At 41.8% G+C, this 24,770-nt stretch overlaps 1 protein-coding gene across 1 annotated transcript; it reads left to right on the top strand.

The window, feature by feature from the left end:
• Positions 1-227: 227 nt before the first annotated feature.
• On the top strand, positions 228-21,571 carry TM4SF18 (transmembrane 4 L six family member 18). The gene is made up of 5 exons (XM_064275582.1): positions 228-1,569; positions 5,068-5,157; positions 14,102-14,244; positions 19,346-19,526; positions 20,547-21,571. Exons 1-5 carry the CDS (start codon positions 1,393-1,395, stop codon positions 20,559-20,561), a joined length of 606 nt encoding a protein of 201 aa, XP_064131652.1. The 5' UTR covers positions 228-1,392; the 3' UTR covers positions 20,562-21,571.
• Positions 21,572-24,770: the final 3,199 nt, after the last annotated feature.

The raw sequence follows: 24,770 nt of genomic DNA, 5'->3' as shown, positions 1-24,770 counted from the left end.
TTTTGTTTTTGTAACTGCGCTTTTTATTATTAATGGTGTCTCATATATCGCTGCCTCTCTGTATGCCTCTGGCACACTTTGCACACATAATCTTGTTTTATCCTTACATTGTCATTCTGGGGCGGGAACTATTTATATCTCCATTTCATAGCTGAGGAGGTTGAGGCTTCAGAAAGTTAAGTAATTGGTCAAGAGTCCATCAGGGTCAAGGGGGTAACAGCGGAAAGGGGTGGGGCTGGGGTTTAAAACCTTGAGCTCCCCTTAACTTCTGCTTTCTATTTCATCTTTCACATGTTAGTCCCAAGACTCCTTCCTGTCGCCCTCGCCTTATGTCATGTCGTCATAATTAGAGGGAATCTGTGACTCCTTAAATTTAGAGCTATAATTTGGAAAGGAGAATTCTTAAATCCCTGTTGCAAACTCATGACTCAGAAAGTCTTAATCAAATTACTCAACTTCACTTACTTCCTTTTCCGTAACAGCAAGATAGATAGGAATTCACCCCTGTTATTATTTTTCAGGGAGGTAGTGAGTTTTAAAGAGATGTTGTTGTGTGCCATCGAGTCATTTCTGGCTCCTACTGCCCTACACGACACAGTGGAGATGCCCCAGAGGGGTTCCAAGGAGCACCTGGTGAATTTGAACTGCCGATCTTTTGGTTAGCAGCCTGAGCTCTTAACGACTTCATCACCAGGGATCCTTGAAAGAGATGGCAAATGCAAACTCTTGGAAGGAAAGCACTTACAGGCGGATCTTGTAACAATAAACCCACCAGCTGTGAAGTCTTGTTTTCCTCACTCACCTGTCTCTGTCTTTGTCCTTTTTGGGTCCCTGCAGCTTCAATAAATGCTTAGAGGTAGCTCTGTAAAGTGGTGTAAAGTCAGGATCTTTTCATAAACATACCATGCTCTACTACAACCACCTCCCTCCCCCCTCAACCGTGATAGCTTTCAAGAGTTCCGTCCGCTGTTGTTGGATAAAATGTGCCGAACTCAATTCTATCCCTTCCTGTTGCAACTTCCTTCTTAAAACACGCTCAGGGTTGAGTCTTTAGTGCTCTAATCCAGAGGAAAATGACTTATTTTAAAAAGCAGTGAAAAACACTGCATTCCTTTGGCACAGGATGCATACCAGCTCAGCTCTTCAGCCGTTGATCGTTGTCTATTGTTCTCCAAACAGTAAACCACTATTTCAGACTGAGATTGTCCAGCTGCGCTTATAGTGAGCTCTCAAGCTCCTCATGAATATGAAGTGAAGGGCTGTGACCCAGAAAGTGGCAGATAATCTTAAGGAAAAAAAGACAGGTAGGAAAGGAAAAGAAAAAAAAAAGAAAAAGAGGCTCTATGTAATTCTACACTCTTGAACATTCCTACAGGTTCTCAGCAGGGCAAAATGGGGTCTCGGAAGTGTGGAGGCTACTTAAGTGGTCTACTGATCCTGCTTGCACTTTGGAGCATAATTGTTAATATATTATTGTATTTCCCAAATGGGCAAGCTTCCTATGCATCCAGCCATAAACTCACCAACTACGTGTGGTTCTTTGAAGGAATCTGTTTCTCAGGTGTCATGGTGAGTGTGACTTGGGAGATTTGGGATCGTATATGGGGGCTTTTACTAGGAATTGCCTTGTTCCTGGTAAAAATGATCTATAATGAAAAAGTCATTCTACTAATCCTGGGTTCGGGATTTGGAGGGAGGGTGGGTGGGACGAGAGTTCATTAGAACTTGAGGAGTAGCTTTGTTTTCAGTTAAGCCGTGCAGGAAATGAGTCCTGATGAAAACTTCTTGGACAGTGGAGTGTAGAAATGGTATATCTCCTTTTTTTTATTAATTTTGATTGTGAATTTTTTTTTTTTGATCTCCAGTGGCACTGCTTTTTTCCAGAACAGACTTTCTGCCTGTACTCATCATTTTTCTAGCTTGGGGGCTGGCCAGGGTGGTGTGGAAAAAACACAGACTGGAACCTTCAGACAAACCTGCATTTAAGTCTAACCTTGGTCCTTTATGCTCTGAGAACTTTAGCCAGTGGCTCATTATCTCTGAGCCTCGGGTTTCCTCATTTGAAAAATGTAGATAGTGATATTTCCCTTGCAGGGTGATTGTGGGAATGAAATAAAATCATATGTGAACTGCTTAGGGCAGGGCCAGTAACTGTTGTGAAAGTAAATACGCTTTGAAAGATGAACGGCATCTTCAGTAAATGGTCCTACATAAGAAGGGGGGGTTTGAAAACTAAATCAACTTATCCGTAAGTAAGAAGCTACAGATGCTTTGGGATGAATTTGTGCTCTTTAAAAATAAACTGATAGTAAATCACATTGGCAACTCAGGAAAAGACACTTATCCTGATCATATCATTCCTAAAAACAATACGTTGTACACTGGAAGCTTACAATCGCACCGACAATGTAGAAGAAAATTCTTTATAATCTACCGCTACATCTCTATGGGTGGAATATTTGAGTGTTTTTTTTATGTTGTAGAGCAGTTTTCTTTTACTGACTGTTTTTTGCCTGTTAAATTAGTAAACTTTAAAATGTTGATACCCCACGTTATTGAAGTTGCTATGTCATAGGTAGTAACTCATGTTGGCAACACTATAAATAAATATTTATTTATTGGAGAAAAGCTTCGTGTGCTCTATAGAGATCCATGAAGACTCTTATGTGCTTTGACTTGGTAATCCTAAATATCACACTTCATTCTAAGGAAATAGATCCAAAACAAAGCAAAAGCTGTATACACAGATATTTGTCACAGCAATTGTTTACAATAGTAAATAACTAGAAGAAGCAGCCTAGCAGAGAAATGGCCCAATCAGTGTGGCACATTCACTTCATGCCGTGATGAAAATTGTAATCACGAAACTGTAATAACTTGGAAAATGTATATTATTTCCTGTTAAGTGAAAAAAAAAAGCTACAACAAAACGGTGGGTAAATTATGATCGCAATGATGTAAAAACATACTTCTGTGGGAAAACTCTGAAAGTAAAGATGTAAAAATGTGTCAGGGTGGTGGAATGACGGGTCATTTTCCTCCACCCGTCTTGAGTTCTTTTATTGCAATTATGTTTTAAAATACAACAAAACAAAAGGTCGTTTCTCCTACAACACAGGTGATGCTCCAACAGCAGGACTCCAGGGTATATGCCTAATTCTCCCCTCAAAAAAACCAGACCCACTGCCCTTGAGTTGATTCACACTCAGAGCGAACACAGAGGGTTTCCAAGACTGTAAATCTCGATTTCTACCAACACTGCAATGAAGTTTTTTATTGTACTTCAGCCATATCTCTTCATTATTTCCCTCAATATGTAATTGTAATAAATGGAAGACTTGCAAGTCCTAAGTAAGGTTAAACCAGAATTTATTAAAACTTGTGATAATTAATGGCTTTGAAAGGAATATGGGACCCTTTAGCTTAAATTGGAAACCCTGGTGGCATAGTGGTTAAGTGCTACGGCTGCTAACCCAGAGGTCGGCAGTTCGAATCCGCCAGGTGCTCCTTGGAAACTCTATCGGGCAGTTCTACTCTGTCCTATAGGGTCGCTATGAGTCAGAATCGACTCGACAGCAGTGGGAATAGCTTAAATTCCACGAAAAAATTTAACACTGGAAAAAGAAACTATTCTCTGTTTTTTATTATCCAGTTCTTGGAAAAAATATTATTGTAACTGCTTCAAACCCTTTTAGGAGAAAGTAGAGGAAAATAAATAATTAAATGGGTAGATAAATAAACAAAGTCTGAAGGAATGTGGAAACTGGAAAGGTTGGTTACGAACATTAAAATAACAGTGAACTCAGCTTAGGAATTCAGTGCTGAAAAGAGAGAGTAAAGGGTAAAAAAAAAAAAAATAGACGGAGAATATGCTAAAAGCAACTCCATATTGGCTCAAATTGGGGATTACAATAGTGAAGATATCTATGTTCTTTCCAGAACTTGACCCCTTTGCCTAAATTACCAAGAAAGGTAAGTAGAAAGCATTGACTTCTTCAATCTGCTAGCTTACAGATAAAACACGATGGAAAATTTGGACCTCAGGTGATTTCAGCGTATGGGGAAACTGAATTTGCTTTACGTTGAATTGAGAGATGTAGTTTCAGATTTGGACTCCCTTGGTGATGCAAATGGCTAAGGCACTCAGCTGCTAACTGAAAAGTTGGAGGTTCGAGTCCACCCAGAGCTGCTCAGAAGAAAGGCCTGGCATTCTACTTTCCAAAAATCAGCCACTGAAAACCCTATGGAGTACAGTTCTACTCTGACGCTCGTGGGGCTGCCATGAGTCGGAATCAACTCAACGGCACCTAGTTACTGGGGGTGACTTTTATATTAACCAGGTCTTCCAGAATGGAGCTAGGGAGAAATGCGATTTTGCTATCTAGGATGATTTTTCCATGTTCATACCATTTACCCCATTGCCATCCAGTTGATTCCTACTTATAGCAACAGTATAGAACAGAGTAGAACTGCCCCATAGAGTTGACAAGGAGCGCCTGGTGGATTTGAACTGCCGACCTTTTGGTTAGCAGCCGTAGCTCTTAATCACTACGCCACCAGCGTTTCCTCATACCATTTACTCCTCCTTTTTTAATCCTTAGCTTTTGGTAATTGGTAAACCAAAAATCTATTGCAATTGAGTCGATTCCAAATCATAGCAAACCCATAGGACAGAGTAGAACCGCTCGATAGATCTTCCAAGGGGCAGCTGGTGGAATTGAACTGCTGAACTTTGGGTTAGCAGTCGAGCTCTTAACCATTGCACTACCAGGGCTCCAATTGGTAAATGTATGATAATAATAGCTAACATTTATCCATCACTTACTATCACCTGAGTGCTGTGCTCAAAATTTTACATGTATTACTTTGTAACAACCTAATGAGGGAATACTCAAAGTTATTTGAAAGGGAAGGATTCTCAAGCTCACATAACTAGAAAGTGGGAGATCTGGGATTCGAACTGAGGTCTATGTGACCCCAGAGTCGATTTTTGGAATCGCTGTCTCACTATGAACGTGAATGTAAACTAGCATTCTTTTTCTGACGTTTTATCGCTTCTCCCTATAGATGCTTATAGTAGCAGCAGTCCTTCTTGTACTGGAGAATGAAAACAACCCTAAATGTTGCCAGAGTGAAAACTGCAGCAAAAAGTACATGGTAAGAGCAGCACTTTTTTGAGGATGGAAGAGTGGGCTTCAACTTTCTTTCCTCTCACTCAGAAACACTAAAATATTGACAACATCATATTCTCTCAGTGACCTATCAGTGCAGAGCCCAGGAATTGACTCCAAAAATCGTCTTCCATTTTGCTTACAGCCTTTCCTCCACCTTTGCTCTGCTGATGTTTTTTCAGAAATTCAGGACTTAAAGACACATAGAATTAGGAAATAATACTACCTTTTCCTACCTGGACCAGGAGCCCTGGTGGTGCTGTACTCTGCTGCTAATCGAAAGGTCTCAGTTCAAATCCACCAGCCGTTCTGCAGGAGAAAGATGTGGCAGTCTGCTCCTATAAAGATTACAGCCTTGGAAACCCAACAGGCTCGATGGCAGTGGGTTTGGTTTTTCCTAGCTGGGTTGCTGTGGAAAATATTTTTTACCTCATCAGTGTCATTGAGTAGCAATTCACCCACAATAAATGACAAACATGGAAAGTGTACGATTCCATGAGTTTTGACAGTTGAATTCACCCATGAAATGACCGTCGCAATCAAGATACAGAACATTTCCATCGCCCCCAAAGATAAACCTTTGATCGATTTTTTTTTTTGTCATCACAAATTAGTTAGCATTTTATATAAATGGAATCCCACAGTATTTGCCTTTCTTATGCGACATCTTTCAGCATAATGATTTTTAGATTTAGCCATGTTTTTGTGTGTAAAGAGTGTGCATTTTTTAAATTGAAATTTTACAAAGTTAAAATAGAATCAAGGGAGAATAACACAGCCAATCCTCCTCAGCCTGTGCTCAACAGGCAACCAGGGGGTCCCTACGTTTCTGCCATCTTCCTTCTCCTTCTCCTCCTCCTCACTGTCATAGTTTCTCACGTTTGCATAGTACTTTTTTTAGAGCTCTTTCACATTTACTGAGTGAATTAGGTCATTGTGACTCCTATATACAGATGAGGCACCTGTGGCTCAGAGAAGACATGTGACTAACTAAGAGGAGCTTTCCTGGGAGGCTGGCAGGTGTTCTTTACAGCAGTGGATCCAAACCTTGGCTGCACACTGCAATCTCCCGGGAAGCTTGAAAAACCAGTGATGACTAGGTCCCATCTCCAGAGTCCCTGATTTGATTGGTCTGAGGTGCAACCAAAAAAAAAACCAAACAAACCCACTGCTGTCCCTGGTGACGAGGTGGTTAAGAGCTACGGCTGCTAATCAAAAGGTCAGCAGTTGGAATCCACCAGGCGCTCCTTGGAAACTCTGTGGGGGGAGTTGTACTCTGTCCTATAGGGTCACTATGAGTAACCTAGGTATAGATATGTTTTAAACCTCCCCAGATGGTTTTAACGTTTAGCCAAGATGATATGGCCAGCTTTCTTTGATAGTTGCCTTTGGAAAATTAAATTAGTTGCTTAACTTAGCACAGCAACCCTGGTGCAGAAGAATTAAACTATACACTGTGTGTGTGTGTGTGTGTGTGTGTGTGTGTGTGTGTTTTCTTAACCTACTAACTCACACATCCTTCTATAGCTGCTGATCTTATAGTTATGGAAAAGCTTTCAAAATTGCCTAGGTGAAGCAAAGGATCCAGGTACACAGACAAGCTACGATACTTGGGGGAATTCCTGGAAAACAAATGTGTGTGCCATTACAAGTGTAAAATAAAAATAAATGTGTTCAACTTGCTTTAACTCACTATTAGCATCTTCAGCTCAGATGTATGCTAGAAAAAGTCTAGAGCCTGAACTGGGTCTTATAATCAGCATTGACCGAGACTGACATCTGAATGAGAGGAGCAGGAGGAAGGGAAAGAGATGAGCTGGATTCCTTGCTTGGCTTTTCCAAGGTAGGCTCTAGAATAGGGAACCCAGCACAGATGCCCCAGGAGCCAAATACATTCAAATGAAACAGACCCTGTTAGATATTAGAGCAAATTTTCCTTTTAAGGAGGGAAGGAAGTTAGTCCTGAGGCCCAGCCAATTGTTGTTGTTGTTGTTGTTAGGTGCAGTCGAGTTGGTTCCTACTCTTAGCGACCCTATGCACAACAGAAGGAAACACTGCCCGGTCCTGAGCCACCCTTACAATCGTTGTTATGCCTGAGCTCATTGTTGCAGCCACTGTGTCAGTCCATCTCATTGAAGGTCTTCCTCTTTTCTGCTGACCCTGTACTCTGCCAAGCATGATGTCCTTCTCCAGGGACTGATCCCTCCTGACAACATGTCCAAAGTATGTACGACACAGTCTTGCCATCCTTTCGTCTAAGGAGCATTCTGGTTGTACTTCTTCTAAGACAGATTTGTTTGTTCTTTTGGCAGTCCATGGTATATTCAATACTCTTCGCCAACACCACAAGTCAAAGGTGTCAATTCTTCTTCGGTCTTCCTTATTCGTTGTCCAGCTTTCACATGCATGTGATGAGATTGAAAATACCATGGCTTGGGTCAGGCGCACCTTAGTCTTGAAGGTGACATCTTTGCTTTTCAACACTATAAAGAGGTCCTTTGCAACAGATTTGCCCAAAGCAATGCATCTTTTGATTTCCTGACTACTGCTTCCATGGTTGTTGATTGTAGTTCCAAGTAAAATGAAATCCTTGACAATTTCAATCTTTCCACTATTTATCATGATGTTGCTCATTGGTCCAGTTGTTAGGGTTTTTGTTTTCTTTATGTTGAGGTGCAGTCCATACTGAAGGCTGTGGTCTTTGATCTTCATTAGTAAATGCTTCAAGTCCTCTTCACTTTCAGCAAGCAAGGTTGTGTCATCTGCATAATGCAGGTTGTTAATGAGTCTTCCTCCAATCCTGATGCCCCGTTCTTCTTCATATAGTCCAGCTTCTCAGATTATTTGCTCAGCATACAGACTGAATAGGTATGGTGAAAGAATACAACTCTGATGCACGCTTTTCCTGACTTTAAACCAATCAGTATCCCCTTGTTCTATCCGAACAACTGCCTCTTGATCTAGGTAAAGGTTCCTCATGGGCACAATTAAGTGTTCTGGAATTCCCGTTCTTCGCAGTGTTATCCATAATTTGTTATGATCCACACAGTCAAATGCCTTTGCATAGTCAATAAAACACAGGTAAACATCCTTCAGGTATTCCCTGCTTTCAGCCAGGATCCATCTGACATCAGCAATGATATCCCCGGTTCCATGCCCTCTTCTGAATCCAGCCTGAATTTCTGGCAGTTCCCTGTTGGTATACTGCTGCAGCCGTTTTTGAATGATCTTCAGGAAAATTTTGCTTGCGTGTGATATTAATGATATCGTTCTATAATTTTCACATTCAGTTGGATCACCTTTCTTGGGAATAGGCATAAATATGGATCTCTTCCAGTGAGTTGGCCAGGAAGCTGTCTTCCATATTTCTTGGCATAGACGAGTGAGCACCTCCAGTGCCACATCTGTTTGTTGAAACATCTCAATTGATATTCCATCAGTTCCTGGACCCTTGTTTTTTGCCAATGCCTTCAGAGCAGCTTGGACTTATTCCTTCAGTATCATCAGTTCCTGATCGTATGCCACCTCTTGAAATGGTTGAACGTCAACTAATTCTTTTTGGTATAATGACTCTGTGCACTCCTTCCATCTTCTTTTGATGCTTCCTGAGTCATTTAATACTTTCCCCATAGAATCCTTCACTATTGCAACTCGAGGCTGAATTTTTTCTTCAGTTCTTTCAGCTTGAGAAACACTGAGCGTGTACTTCCCTTTTGGTTTTCCATCTCCAGCTCTTTGCACATGTTATTGTAATACTTTACTTTTTCTTCTCGAGAAGCCCTTTGAAATCTTCAGTTCTTTTACTTCATCAATTCTTCCTTTTGCTTTAGCTGCTCGACGTTCAAGAGCAAATTTCAGAGTCTCCTCTGACATCCATCTTGGTCTTTTTTTTCTTTCTTGTCTTTTCAATGACCTCTTGCTTTCTTCAGGTATGATGTCCTTCCACAACTCATCTGGTCTTCAGTCACTAGTGTTCAATGTGTCAAATCTATTCTTCAGATGGTCTCTAAATTCAGGTGGGATATACTCAGGGTCATATTTTGGCTCTCGTGGACTTGCTCTGATTTTCTTCAATTTCAGCTTGAACTTGCATATGCGCGATTGATGGTCTGTTCCACATTTGCCCCCTGGCCTTGCTCTGACTGATGATATTGAGCATTTCCATCGTCTCTTTCCACAGATGTAGTCAATCTGATTTCTGTGTGTTCCATTTGGTGAGGTCCATGTGTATAGTCACCGTTTATGTTGGTGAAAGAAGGTATTTGCAATGAAGAAGTCATTGGTCTTGCAAAATTCTATCATTCTATCTCCAGCATTGTTTCTATCACCAAGGCCATAGCTTCCAACTACTGATCCTTCTTCGTTTCCAACTTTTGCATTAAAATCACCCGTAATTATCAATGCATCTTGATTGCATGTTCGATCAATTTCAGACTGCAGCAGCTGATAAAGATCTTCTATTTCTTCATCTTTGGCCCTAGTGATTGGTGCATAAATTTGAATAATAGTCATATTAACTGGTCTTCCTTGTAGGTGTATGGATATTATCCTATCACTGACAGTGCTGGACTTCAGGATAGATCTGGAAATGTTCCCAATTGTTACCATGATAAAATTCAGCAATGATGCTTAATTTTCATGAGAAAGTAGAAATGTAAATTTTTATATGGAACCTCTCTGTTGTAAAATGTTGGCAATTAATTCCAATTTTAAAAGTTGTGTGTGCCAAATACCACACATCTTGCAGGCTACATTTGCTTCTGTCCCAGTTTGCAAATTCTGAAGCTCCAGAACTGAAGTTGAGGCCACCTAAAATTCACTTCTTCATTGCTGTTTATTCCTCCCTGGGGGCTGGTCTTCTCCCAACACTTTGTGGGTTGTTAACCTTGAAAAACAAATATTGGCCAAAGAAGAACACTTAAAACGATAGCTGATATTTTGACTATACTTTACACTTTCCAAATAAATTTGACATCCATTGTCTCCTTTGCTTTTCGAAACGGCCCTATTGAGTAGGCTCCATTCTCAATCAATGTCTTTACAAAAAAATGAAACTGTTACTGAGAGAGGTTCTTCTTCCAACTTTTTCTTGAAGCTGCCTCTATTGCGCAGTGGTATTCACTCATTGGATTGTAATGTGTGTGTGTGTGTACACAAACTTATGTACTATACTGTGGTTTTCCGTCAATTTCCTCAAGTGAAGAAATTCTTCACTGCTCTTCCTAGCGAATTGCTTCAGGATACATTTGGTAAACAAGGTGTGTAGTCTTTTTCAAAACATCCTCCTTCCTTTTGGGAAGTTGGCACTGGTGAATAGGCAAATTTTCTTTTTAAAATGTAACTAGCACATGGGGTCACCATGAGTCAGAATCCATTTGACAGCAACTGGTTTGTTTTTCATTTTTTTTTTTTTTGAACAGTGATCTACTGTAATAATAATAATGTAGCCCTGCTTATCTCATCCCACGAAGAGGCAAAATTCTGTTGAAATCAACCTGAGAAATATAATTTCAGAGAGCTTTTCATGATAGGTAAAAACGTCAATGAAATAATTGATATCAAGTGGGAGGGGAGCAGAACTGTTCTTTCTTCGTTGTGTTTTTTAAAACATGTTCTCCAGTTTTCCATAATGTCCATGTATGACTTTTGTAATCAGGAAATGGGTTTTTTAAAAAGAAATATAATTTTAATTAATCTTTAATCCTGTAATCACATATTTTTTGTTGTCTCTTTTCCAACCTTGGCCCTTGAATTTATCATCAGCTGACTATTGTACATTTCTGTTTAGTTGGCCTACTCTCACCTTAGCATCAACATTTCTAACACTAAATATATCTTTCTCCAAAACCAAACTACTCCCTCCTGTCTTCCCTATTTCTATATCCTTTTTACCAAGGCCCCAAATTCTGTTTTGTTTTTTTTTAAGCCCATCTCCAGCTGTGCATTTCCCCCTTAATGGCTCTTCCTGCCATTCCTTCTTTTCTTTCACCACTTCTTTCACTCCAGCACACGTATTTACCACCTCAGCTTGAGGTTGTCTCCACATGGAATCCTGACCTTTGGGTTCTCTCACTTCCAGTTCGTAGGCACACCACTGCTAGAGCAATCTTCAAAAAAACACACATCGTTCATGTCACTTCCTTGTTCAAAAACCAATTACATGGTTTCTAAGTGAAAAAAAGCTTAATTTAGGTCTCAGCAAGGTAAGTTCAAAGGGAGCCTGGGATATCTTGTGACAGACAGACAGCAAGGAAGTGCTCACGGAACAAGAGGGACATGCTACATTGCACAGGAGCTGAATTGATGGGCTGTTCCCACTGGCGAAATGTGGGGCTATCTGGGTATCTAAAAGGACAATAATAGTTACTGATTATAACACACTGAATTAGAAAAATCCATAAGTCCACATGATGCAAAGACAGGTGGGGGGGGGGAGAGAAAGAAGTGAAATGGAAAATCTTCTGTGCAGAAAACAATAATTTATAAATTCAGAAAGAACGGTAGACTTAAAAAAAACAGCACGTTGCAGCCCCAGTGTAGTAACTGATGATCAGTGGACATGAGGATCATCAATGTATACTAAGTCCATCAGTTGAAATGTTGTTAGGGGGCAGGATATGACACAGGTTCAAAGTATCACCTCGCAGACTATTTACGAGTTACAAAATGGAAAGTGGGCTTTTACAGTGGAGAGATATGAAGGACATCACCTTAATCTTAGCACCACCAATATCTGGACAAGCTGACATGATGGACCTCCTCACTAATGTGGTATTCTCTCCAAAATGTTTAACCGGAATCCAATCATGCAGACACAATCAGAAAAACCAGAATGCAGGACATTCTACAAGACAACTGCCCAAGATTCTTAAAAGAAAAAAAAAAAATTCAATATAATGAAAAAACAAAGGGCAGGCAGACTATTCTAGATTAAAAGAGACTACAGAGATGTAGGAAACCCTGGTGGCGTAGTGGTTAAGTGCTACGGCTGCTAACCAAAAGGTCGGGAGTTCGAATCCACCAGGCGCTCCTTGGAAACTCTATGGGGCAGTTCTACTCTGTCCTACAGGGTCTTTATGAGTCAGAATCGACTCCACGGCAATGGGTACAGAGATGTAAACTTGTATATAAATCCAGATTCTGTATCAAAAAGTAAAAAACAGCTATAAAATACATTTAGGGGATAATTGGGGAAACATACATAGATTACTTATTAAACCAACCAGTTGCCATTGCGTCAACTCCAACTCATGGCAACTCCATGTGTGTCAGGATAGGACTGTGCTCCACAGGGTTTTCAATGGCTGATTTTTCAGAAGTAGATCACCAGGGCTTCCTGAGGTGCCTCTGGGTGGACCTGAACCTTCCAACTTTTAGTTAGCAGCCAAGCACATGTTAACTGCTTGCATGACCCAGGAACTCCAGATTACATATTAGATGTCAGATAACATAATTAAATTATTGTTAAATTCCTTTCATATGACAATGGTATTGTGGTTATGTAGAAGAATGTCTTTATTCTTAGAAGATGAGTGCTGATGTGTTCAGGGATAAGATTTCTTTTTTTTCATTGAACTTTAGACGAAGGTTTATAGAACAAACCAGTTTCTCATCAAACGGTACACACATTGTTGCATGACACTGGTTAACAACCCCACAACATGTCAACACTCTCCCTTCTAAACCCTAGGTTCTCTGTTACCAGTTTTCCTGCTCCCTCCTACTTTCAGGGACAGATTTCTTGATGTCTGCATGCAATTTACTTTCAAATGGTTCAGAAATGAAACTGTATAAATAAATAAATATGTATTTTTTTTTTTTAAAGAGGCAGAGCAAATGTTTCAAAATATTAACAATGGGTGAGTCTAGGTAAAGGGTATATTGGGATCCATTGCACTGTACTTTTAAGTCTTCAATAAATTTGCAAATTTTTATAATACAAGATTGGACAAAAGTCCCTTGCCTTGAAGGATGAAGGTCAGTCTGCTGGACCTGCCATTCAGGGCCATTTTCTGCCAGGATCTGAACGCCCCTTCTAAACAGCACTCCCCTTGTAAGCTCCTGAAGGGCCGGGTTGTATCTTATCATCTCTGTTTTCATAAGCTTCTTTCCTCTACTCATGTACAGACGTCCTTATTAGATGAGATCCATCTTACTGTCTCACAGCTCTGCACCCTTCTGCCTCTGAACGCAGCCTCTTTACTCAAACGAAAACACCTCGCCATCAATCCCATCCTCACTTGAATGTGAACATGAACATGAGTGTGAATACCTAGGCTAACACCTCACATCTCCTCTTATATTGTAGCATGTTAAGGCATATCAAATTTGTCTTCCCAAGAGAAAGCAGAGGTCAAAGGTTATAATACATAGAGAATCCGCTCTCCCTAGAAAAAGACAAGTCTTCAAGAAAGAGTTGTAGATTGATTGATCACATCTCTTCACTGTGCTTATATAAGAGGTGGCCATTATTGGCTGACTGTATTTTGATAATACAAAAATTCCAGAAAAAGGGAAGAAATTTAGTAAATAGCCCAGTTTCGGAAACCCTGGTGGAGTAGTGGTTAAGTGCTACAGCTGCTAACCAAGAGGTCAGCAGTTTGAATCCACCAGGCACTCCTTGGAAACTCTATAGGGCTATTCCACTCTGTCCTATAGGGTCGCTATGAGTTGGAATCGACTCGACGGCACTGGGTTTTTTTTGTTTGTTTTTTGGCCTGGTTTCTTCTCCATGATGCCAAACAAAAAAAATCATTGAAGAAATTATTTTTAAGATCAGATGGGTTTAGATTAAATTTTCCCAATTTCATCTGGAATTTGGTATTATGTAGCCTGCAGCAGTCTTGGGTGAGTAGAAAAATGTACCTATTTGATCATTTATCCACAATCTCCCATTGTATGACATTAACCTTCTTCCATGTTTAATTTAGACATTGCTGTCGATTATCTTTTCTGCCCTTGGACTTGCTTTCTCTGGATACTGCCTGGTCATATCTGCCTTGGGCCTTGTCCAGGGCCCATACTGTCGCACCCTCAACGGCTGGGAGTACGCCTTTGAAGGCACCGCAGGACGGTAAGGAAAAATTTCTCAAATCAAGGAGGTCAGAAAGTCAGACACTGGCTTTCACAGATTCCGTTTCCCACAATCGCTTTGGGGTTCAATGTGGCTACTTCAGGCAGAATTTTCCTGTTGGTTTACTAATATCCAGACTGGTTTTTTTCCCACACAGATCTTTGTTTAGATGTTTTCTCTCCAGCCTTTTGATGTCACATCCACTCAACATTTTGAGGCTGTCATGGAAATTATTTAAGTGAACAAGGTATTTCTCCCACACTTCAGTCTAGTGCTCAGTGATTACTGTGTTCTGACAATGGCTGAGCCTGGGGTCTGAGTGGTTCCAGCAACTCAGTCTAGTTTTGTGGCCAGGTTGGGTATGTGGTTTGTTACAGTTGCGAAAGGGCTTGGCTGGGAGAGAATCACGGTGCCCTTGATTGGTGGCACGGGGGGCTGCACTAGCAAGGCTCGACGGGGATAAAACCAGGAAACAAGAGCAGAGACAAGACTAGATGCAGGATTTTGTGTAAGGAGCCAAAAGCTTTTCTAGCATATACCCAAGGATTGTCTGAGGAGGTAGCCTTGCTCAGAAGGCTGGAAGTTGAGTCAGATGTTGAGGGAGAGACCCCGTCCTGGATCACAGAATGCCTCACACTGGCCTTGTGCTGGTTTCTTGGGCCACCAGCCCTGCAGAAGCAGCTCAGTGGGGAGCGGAGCTCTGAGAGACTCAGAAGAGGCCCATTGACTCTCTCCTTGCTTTAGCCTGTGATCAGAATTCGAATGGAATAAAATGAGGGAGTGTTTGTTTGTTCCATCCACTGGGGATGTTACACTTTCTTCTCAAATCCCCAGAATTGGCTCTCTCGATCAAAAAACAAGTTGACTTAGGGTCTTAACATACCACCTAGGCCTGCACAGCACAACTGCTTCTTGCACATGCCATCTTCCTTCTGAAGGTTCCACAAGACGCCATGTGGTGTGACCTCTATCAGAGAGCAGAGCTCTCCTCAAGTCAGGATAACCTCAACAGTAACCTCAGGCCCTCCTGAGCATTGGAGGAGGTGCCACACTCCTGTAGAATTGGCAAGGCTTCAAGAAAGAGGACTCTGCTGTGGAAAATCCCACTGGAAAACGAGCGAGCCTGTTGCCGTCGAGTCAGTTCCAACTCATGACAACTCCACGCGTTTCAGAGTAGACCTTCTCCTTACAGTTTTCAATGGCTATAATCTTACAGAGCAGATCATCAGGTCTTTCTTTCACAGTGCCACTGGGCAGCTTCGAAATACCAACCTTTCAGATACACAGACCTTTTGGACCACCCAGGAATCTTCACTAGATGCAAAAGATGTGCAGCTTTAATATCATCAACCCCTTAACTTTTTCCCACCCCAAAACCAAAGAAGCTTCCCCTTTTGATCCATGAATCACAGGCTGCCCACATGCTTCTACATTACTCCTTTAAAACTGCCCATGATATGTTTCCACCTGTTTCCAGGTGAAACATTGTTTGGAGGTCATGGGTGCAGGGAAACTTAACCTTTGGTCTCCTAGAGAAGTTTCTGAGGCTTGGCAAACTCAGGGTGGAATTGTTGTTAAGGTTGATGTTGTGCATATTGGACATTCATTTGTTCATTTCTTCTACATATATTTATGGGGCACTTATCATCTCCAGGCCTTGGATTAGGTTAGAGAACCAAAGAGAAGTTATGCAGGTTCCTGCCCCCTAGGAACTCACATAGACCTGGTAAAACATGCTGCTGAGATGGAAGCCTTAGGGTGACCATTGTCTTGGAGCACAGGTCTTAGATGCTTATGGATCTGAGTTCAAGTCCCCCTCTCCTACTTATAAGCTGTATGATCTTAGACAAGTATCTGAATATCTCTGAAATCTCTGAGGGTCTATAAATTGGGGATAATAATCATTTCCATCTCGCAGAGTTGAGAATTAAATGGAATTAATACCAAATGAGAGTAAAAAAACTCCTAGAACTTGCCAGATTTTATTATAACCTCATTGCTCTGCACATGCCTTTATACCACGTGGCGATCTGCTAGGTGGTTGGCGGGTGACTGACATGGATCCCGATTCAGTTGTTCGTTGAACAAACATTTGTTGATCTTTAGAATACACCAGACACTGCCTTAGGTCTTAGATGTGACCATTCAGAGATGATTAAATCATGATCAGTGCTCTCAGAGGACACAGTCTAATGAGGAAGCAGATAGAGACAGAGATACAGTGAATGCGGGAGTGGGAGTCAGGGCCAGCTTTCCGATCCCTACCCGGCCTCACTAGTGCACTTAGGACTCTCTGTTGTTTACAAGAGTAAATAGTACTGTAGTCTGGGAAACAAATAGAAACCTTGCATTGTGTCTTGATTTAAAGTCTTGGACTATCTGTGGATCTGTGCAGAGCATATACTGGAAACTGTCTAGAGGAGAGGACTGGGGACAAGCTTCCCTGGAGGCTGGAACAGAGTTAGGGGCATGAGATAGGTCTAGGGAAATTGTAACAGAAAACCACATCCATATTCTGCTTTCCGGGTTCCAAAGCATTTTTACATACCTCTCACCAAATATTCGCAGTAATTCTGGGGTTAGGTGTTCTAATCCCCATTGTCCAGATAAGACTCTTGAGGCCAGAGAGGTAAAGTCCCTTGCCCAAGATCACGCAGATCCAGAAGTTCTGACTCCATATTCAGTGTAAGGGCCACTAGTCATGTTAAGAAATTCTGAGTGCCCTGGAGCATATGTCTTTGTTGTTGTTGTGCGCCATCAAGTTGATTCCAACTCAAAGCCACCCGATAAGGCAGAGTAGAATGGCCCCACGGGGTTCCCTAGGCTGAAATCTTTACTGGAGCAGATGCCAGGTCTTTTCTCCCATGGAGCTGCTGGTGGGATTGAACCACCAATCTTTCAGTTAGCAGCCAAGCACTTAATCGTTGTGCCACCAGGGCTCCTTTGGAGCATAATAAATAAAAGGAAATTTAAAAAGGAGGAAAAATAGAGCTCAAAGTAGGGAGTAGGAGAGAAATGGAAGAGGGAGAAGGAAAATGAGAAAGAAAAAAGATCATGGTGATGGTGATGTCATGAAAATGCAGAATTCACCCCTCCCCACTCTAGGATCTCTAGGCAGTGCTCAGGTCTGAATAAAAACCATCTGGCTATTGACTCCAGGTATTTAGATACAACTCTGCCCTGTAAATAGGTTTTGCTGCTTTTGTTTGGGGGATTTGAGGAGACCACTTTTCTATCCTCATTTAGCCTCACTCTTAGGAAACATGCTATTGGCTGCTGCAGACCTGGAAGTGAGCAAAAGCCAGTCACGTCGATTTAGCATGGCTTAAAGACCATCCTGGGCGTGGCTTCATTCTGGCTCCCCACCCCTCATAATCCTGTTCCTAGGTACTCTGATCAAACCCTTTTGACCAGCTTGGTTCCCGCCTCGTTATCTAACTCTAACAGCTAGGGAAAAGAGGAAGGCCCTCAACGAGGTGGATTGACACAGTAGCTGCAAGAACGAGCTCAAGCATAGCAACGATTGTAAGGATGGCGCAAGACCAGGCAGTGTTTCGTTCTGTTGTGCACAGGGTCGCTATGAGTTGGAACCGACTGGATGGCACCTAACAACAACAACAGCTACACAATGGCAATGTTCTAAAGCAGAGGTTCTCAAAATGTGGGCCCCAAGTCCGCAACATCGGCATCACTTGGGAATTTAGTAGAGAGGTGGACCCTTGAGCCCCAGCCAGGCTTCTGGAATCAGAAACTCGGGGCGGGGGGTGGGGGGGGTGGGGGCAGCAATGTGTGTTTTAATAAGCCTTCTGGGTAATGCTGATGCATGTCCAAGTTTGAAAACTACTGTTCTAAAGGGATTTGGGACAGAATCTAGGAATCTTGAGTAGGATTTCTCTTTGTTATTTCGCTGCACATCCAGCACACGCTCAAACCCATCCCTGACAGCCCACGCCAACTTCTGACCGCCTAGAGAATGTTGCATGTTGTGTGCCATCCAGCTGATTCTGACTCATAGTGACCCTATAGGACAGAGTACAGCTGCCCTGTAGGGTTTCCAAGGAGGGGTTGGTGGATTCCAACTGCCGACATTTTGGTTAGCAGCCTGAGCTCTTAACCACTGCCCCACCAGAGCTCTCCCAGAGAAGGGGCTGTCTTTATCTCTCTTGGTCTTGACATGTGCTGGGCTTACATTGTTGTTTAAATCTTCGATGTAAGTCTCAGTTCCTTATCAAATAGGAATTGTTTCTAGGGCAGGTGCCATGTTTATAATAAGTCGAGTGCCTGCTCAGTGCTATGCATACAACAAATTCAATATATGTATCTGAATGATTATTAAAATATATTCATTCATATTTAATATTATGATGGAGCCCTGGTGGCACAGTGGTTAAGTGTTCGGCTGCTAACCGAAAGGTCGGTAGTTCGAATCCACCAGCTACTCCTTGGAAACTTTAGGGGGCATCTCTACTCTATCCTATAGGGTTACTATGAGTCAGAATGGACTCAACGGCAATGGGTTTGGTTTCTTTGTCTTTTTTTTTTATATATAATAATTTTTATTGAGCTTTAAGTGAACTTTTACAGATCAAGTCAGTCTGTCACATATAAGCTTATATACACCTTACTCCTTACTCCCACTTACTTTCCCCCTAATGAGTCAGCCCTTCCAGTCTCTCCTTTCGTGACAATTTTGCCAGTTTCTAACCCTCTCTACCCTCCTATCTGCCCTCCAGACAGGAGAAGCCAAAACAGTCTCAAGTGTCCACCTGATACAAGTACCTCACTCTTCATCATCATCTCTCTCCTACCCATTGTCCAGTCCCTTCCATGTCTGATGAGTTGTCTTTGGGAATGGTTCCTGTCCTGGGCCAACAGAAGGTTTGGGGACCATGACCGCCGGGATTCCTCTAGTCTCAGTCAGACCATTAAGTCTGGTCTTTTTATGAGGATTTGGGATCTGCATCTCAGGTTTCTTTGTTTGATATATTTCAATCATATATATTAATCTCATGAACATGTAAAGATACTCATAGCCATCTTCCTTGGACCATGTGCATAGAATGCCCATGGCTCTTATTTACCATCTCCTCCTCTCTGACAGTTTCCTTACAGATTCCAGCACGTGGATTCAGTGCCTGGAACCTGCACATGTAGTGGAGTGGAACCTCATTCTATTTTCCATTCTCATAACCCTCAGTGGACTTCAAGTGATTGTCTGCCTCATCAGAGTAGTCATTCAGCTGTCCAAGATGCTGTGTGTAACCTACTCAGTCATCATCCAGGTAACAGACCCTCACTGGCACCTGCATCTCCTTCCTTTTACCCTCGCTTCCCAGGATTCAATGAACCTTTGAGTGCTTTCTTTAAAAATCTCTAGGATCCATCACTTGCTTTCATTCCTACTGCCCTTGTCTTTACTCAAGCTCTAACATCTCAGTTTTTTGGGTTTTTTTCTAACATTCCAATGTGTCTGTTGACTTGCCTTATGAACTAAGTCAACTAAATCTTTGTAAACTCTATGCTCTGTCTTGTATTGTGAAACAGCACAAGTGTTTCCAATAAGCAACATTTCAGTGTTCTGTATAGAAACAACCCAAATTACAAAGAAGCCTTACCATTTCTTGAGAACTGCTCTGTTTATGGAGCCCTGGTGGTAAAATGGTTAACAGCTCTGCTGCTAACCAAAAGGTCAGCAGTTTGAATCCACCAGCCACTTCTTGGAAACCCTGTGGGGCAGTTCTCTGTCCTGTAGGGTCACTATGAGTCGGAGTTCACTCAACGGCAACAAGTTTGGGTTTCTTTTTTCTTTTTTTTTTTTATCGCCCTGCTTATAAGATGATTAAATCTCATGACCAGGATCAAAGGCTTGGATTCTTATCCCATTGAAATAGTTCCTGTTTTGAGTGCTGCTACGTTCCAGTAATGATTCTTCTTCCTACCGAATGCACTAGCGAGAGATTTTGAGGAAGAATGAAACTACGTCTTTACTTTATCCTACTGCAACTTCTGCTACCGAATCTGCTAAAATACTAACGTTAGTTTAGTTTCAGTTGAAACTGCTAAACCTATTCAGAAAGTTCAGAGTACAGACAAATCATGAACAAGATCATGCGTGTCTTGTTTAACACCATTTTGTTTGGGTTTTTGAATGTATAATATCTTTCCTAGTAGTTTCAAATAGATATTTTCTATTCTAGCATGTTTTAAATGTGAACTATATGTTTAATTCTCTGCCTGGGTTATGAATCATTAATCAAGCCAAATTTACAGCTTGACTCACTTTGTTTTTCCTTTTCCTATAGCCTGGAGTCATTTGAATAAGGACAAGAATGTCAAGCAATATGTTACCAGGATCTTCAGAAGTATTTATGCCATTAGATCAAACAAATCTATTTCCAAGACTCTCTCCCATGGAAATAAATACGAATACAGGATAAGACTTCGTGCAAATACATATATTGCACACTGTTTAATAAATTCCAGAATGCTAGAAATAGCCAGAAAGTCTTACTTTAAAGGTGTGATTAAGTAAAGAGTGGTACATTGGTTGAAATATTATACAGTCATGGCAAGTGATGGTTATGAAAATTATGAATAATGCCAGGTGAAAAAACAGGTTATAAGGTTATTTATATATTATAAACATAAGTGGAAACTCTGGTGGAGTAGCGGTTAAGTGCTACAGCTGCTAACCAAAAGGGCCGGCAGTTCGAATCCACCAGGCGCTCCTTGGAAACTCTGTGGGGCAGTTCTACTCTGTCCTGTGGGGTCACTATGAGTCGGAATCAACTCGACAGCACTGGGTTTGGTTTTTTGTTTTTTTTTTTGGTTTATAAACATAACTATCTAAAACAAACAAAATTTAGGATAAAAAATCTAGAGGGTAGTACACCAAAATGTAAACCATGGTTGGCCTTTCTACTTTTCTGTATTTTCTAAGTTTTCATTACTGAGTATGTATTACTATTAAAATTTTAAAAAACTCACACTTTTACTATTAAAAAATCATTGCCACTTTTCTAACCTTAAATGGCACCTGCTTTTTCCACACACACCCCCCTTGAGTATCTGTAAATACGAAATGCCCCTTCAAATAACTTTGATATAGATGGGCCAAGAAAGTTTTATATAAATATATATAATCTGATTAAGCTCTTGGCCTCACTTTCTCTCTCCTGGTAGTGAACATGGGATTAGAAAAGGTAGACTTAAAATAAATGCATAGCCGGGGACATGCTCAAGAGGCTAGAGAAAGTGACCATTGACCAGTTAGTTCCCCATACCTGTGTTATGGGGGATGACCACTATATGTGTGTTTGTCAACAAACAAACAAAATCCATTGCCACCAAGTCCAACTCGTGGCGACCCCATGTATTTCAGAGTAGAACTGCACTATACAGGGTTTTCAATGGCTGTGCTCTTAGAAACTAGATTGCCAGGTCTTTCCTCGGCAGTACTGCTGGTTGGATTTGGACCACCAACCTTTCAGTTAGTAGTTGAGTACAAGCCTTTTACACTAACCAGAGACGTGTGTGTGTGTGTGTGTGTGTGTGTATGGACCCCTGGTAGTACAGTGGTTAAGAGCTCAGCTGCGAACCAGGTCAGCACTTTGTATCCTTGGAAACCCTATGGGGCAGTTGTACTCTGACCTATAGGGTTGCTATGAGTCGGAAGCAACTTGACAGGCACAGGTATATACGTGTGTGTGTGTGTGTAATTTTAAAAACTTATAGCTTCACATTCCACGACTACCCTGAGGACAAGATCTATGACTTAGGCTTTTCCTATCATCCATCCTATCATGCACAGTGGGCACGGTAGGCGCTCAATACTGAGTATTCATGCCAAACCCTCTGCTCGCTATGATTGCTCTGCTGAGCACCTGTCTCCGTTACTGGTCCACTAGGTCTCAACACCTCCACCCCTTCCCATTGCTTTCTACCATGGACACTGACAACGCACTGCCAACAACTGCTCTGTGCCAAAGACAGGCAGAAATCTGGTGGAGAGTGGGGGGCATGCTTCTCTCCTGGGTACCTGCTGTGCCTACAGCCTCCTTCAAGGGAAGTTGGCCTGTCCAGAGCCTTTGTTGAAGGGAGCGTCTTGAAAGTGAGCCATGCCCTATAACCCCATGCCCTGGATCTGGCTGGTTGAATTCAGAGGGGCATTCAAGCCAAGGGCAGTCTATTTTCATGCTAATGGTTCTGACTTGGCCCAGTGTAAAACAATGTCCAAACAAAACCAGTGGTTCTTCTCAATGGGAAATTTCAACTAGGAAGCAAAGAAGGAAGCAACCTGAGCATGGCTGGCAGGAAATTAAAGGACCCAGAAAGGAAACCACCACATGAGAGTAGCTGATTCATGTTATAATGGTGGAGATTTGAAAGGAAGACACACAAACTCCTACCCCTGAGGTCCCTAATGCTGTCTTTGTCCATAGGGAGCAGTGCTAGGCTGCCTAGGGTTTCTGTTCTTAGATTCCCGAATCGTCTCTTTCCTTTATTACCGTGTGCATCACTTCAGTAAACCTCACTAATCAGTGAAGCTCTGCGCATTGCGGCCAAAATAACCCAACCACCGTCTCTCCTTTCTAGATGAGTGTTAGAGTGATCCCAAGGCAGAGGTGCCCAGACACCAAGTTTTATAGAGCTGGGTTTGATTTCCTTTTCAAACTCCTACTCACAATCATTCCACTTTCCAACTGAAACACGAGTTCTGTAGGACCTGACGAGCATATAAACCGAAGCTACAAACACTGTGTTGTATTCAAAGTGTCTCCTCCCCTCTAGGAGTCCCTGGGTGGCGCAAAGCATTAAATACTCAGCTACTAACCAACAGGAGACCTGATAGCAGAATGGTTAAGAGCTCGGCTGCTAACCCAAAGGCTGGCAGTTTGAATCCACCAACAGCTCCTTGGAAACTCTATGGGGCAGTTCTACTCTGCCCTGTGGAGTTGCTCTGAGTCAAAATCAACTCGATGGCAATGGGTATACTGACCGACAAGTTAGCATTTTGAAATCATCCAGAGAAGCCACATAAGAAAGGCCTGTCAATCTGTTTCCAGAAGTTCACAGCCTTGAAACCCCTGTGGAAGAGTTTTCCTCTGCTCACGTGAGGCTGACATGAGTCAGAATCTACTGTACGGCAACCGATTTCCTCACCTCTGACAACTCAAACATTCCTCACTGTATCAAGCCCATAAGCTCGACATATCCAGCACCCTCTTTCCTTAGTTCTCCCCACAGGCTCCTCTTGCAAACAGACTTGTGGCAGGTCAACCCCACGAGTTGTCCGATACATCGAGACTGTCTAAACCTTGTTTAGATTCAATATGGTAACATCACTGAAGGGACCGTGAATAAATGTCATCTTAATGACTCTACCACAGAATTGGAAATATTGTCTAACAACAGGGCAACAGTCAAATGCGGTGTGATATTTCTGTCAGTCAAATTAAAAATTAACATACACACACACAAGCCCAAACTCATCGCTATGAGTTGCTTTTGACTCACGCGACCTCGTGTTAGAGAGTAGAGCTGCTGCATAGGGTTTTCACGGCTAATCTTTATGAAGGGCCTTGGGTGGTGCAAATAATTAAGCACTTGACTATTAGCTACAAGGTTGGTGGTTTGAACCCACCCAGAGGTGCCTCGGAAGACAGGCCTGTTGATCTGCTTCCGAAATGTCACAGCCTTGAAAACCGTATGGAGCAGTTCTGTTCTGCACACGTGGGTTTGCCATGAGTCAGAATTGACTCGATGGCAACTAACAACAACAACAATCTTTATAGAAGCAGAACTATTCTTCCATGGTGCTGCTGGGTGGGTTTGAACCGCCAACTCATAGGTTGGCAGCTGACTGAAAGCTACTCCCATGACCTAATACAGCCACCAAAAATTCCATTTTTTATGAGTGCAGTTTGAGTTTATTTTGTGAGTAACTGTATATCTATATACAAACCTTCAGATACATAGAAGAAGAAGCCTAGAAAAATACGAAATGGAAATAGTTAACAATCGTCACCTAATGAGATGGATTGACACATTAGCCACAACAACGGACTCGAACACACCAACAATCGTAAAGATGGCACAGGACTGGACAACATTTTGCTCAGTTCTACATAAGGTCATCATGAGTCAGAGGTCACTGGAAGGCCACTCACAACAATGGCAATAAAAACGAGGGGATTAAGGTTATATTTTTTTCTCTACGTTATTTGACATTGTCAGTTTTTCTTTTGAAAATGTCTTACTTTAATAATTAGAAATAAATGAATGTCATCAGGGAAGCAAGTATCTCCAATGCTTCCTGTAAAAATTCACTTAAGGAGCTTAAACTAGGAAAGAACTAGACATAGGGGTTGTCTTAGTCATCTAGTGCTGCCGTAACAGAAATACCACAAGTGGATGGCTTTAACAAAGGGAAATTTAATTTCTCACAGTCTAGTAGGTTACAAGTCCAAATTCAGGGTGTCAGCTCCAGGGGAAGGCTTTCTCTCTTTGTCAGCTCTGGAAGAAGG

Source organism: Loxodonta africana, chromosome 23 (assembly GCF_030014295.1).
Source record: "Loxodonta africana isolate mLoxAfr1 chromosome 23, mLoxAfr1.hap2, whole genome shotgun sequence".
NCBI classification, from domain to species: Eukaryota; Metazoa; Chordata; class Mammalia; order Proboscidea; family Elephantidae; genus Loxodonta; species Loxodonta africana.
This window is presented reverse-complemented; position numbering and strand designations above follow the sequence as displayed.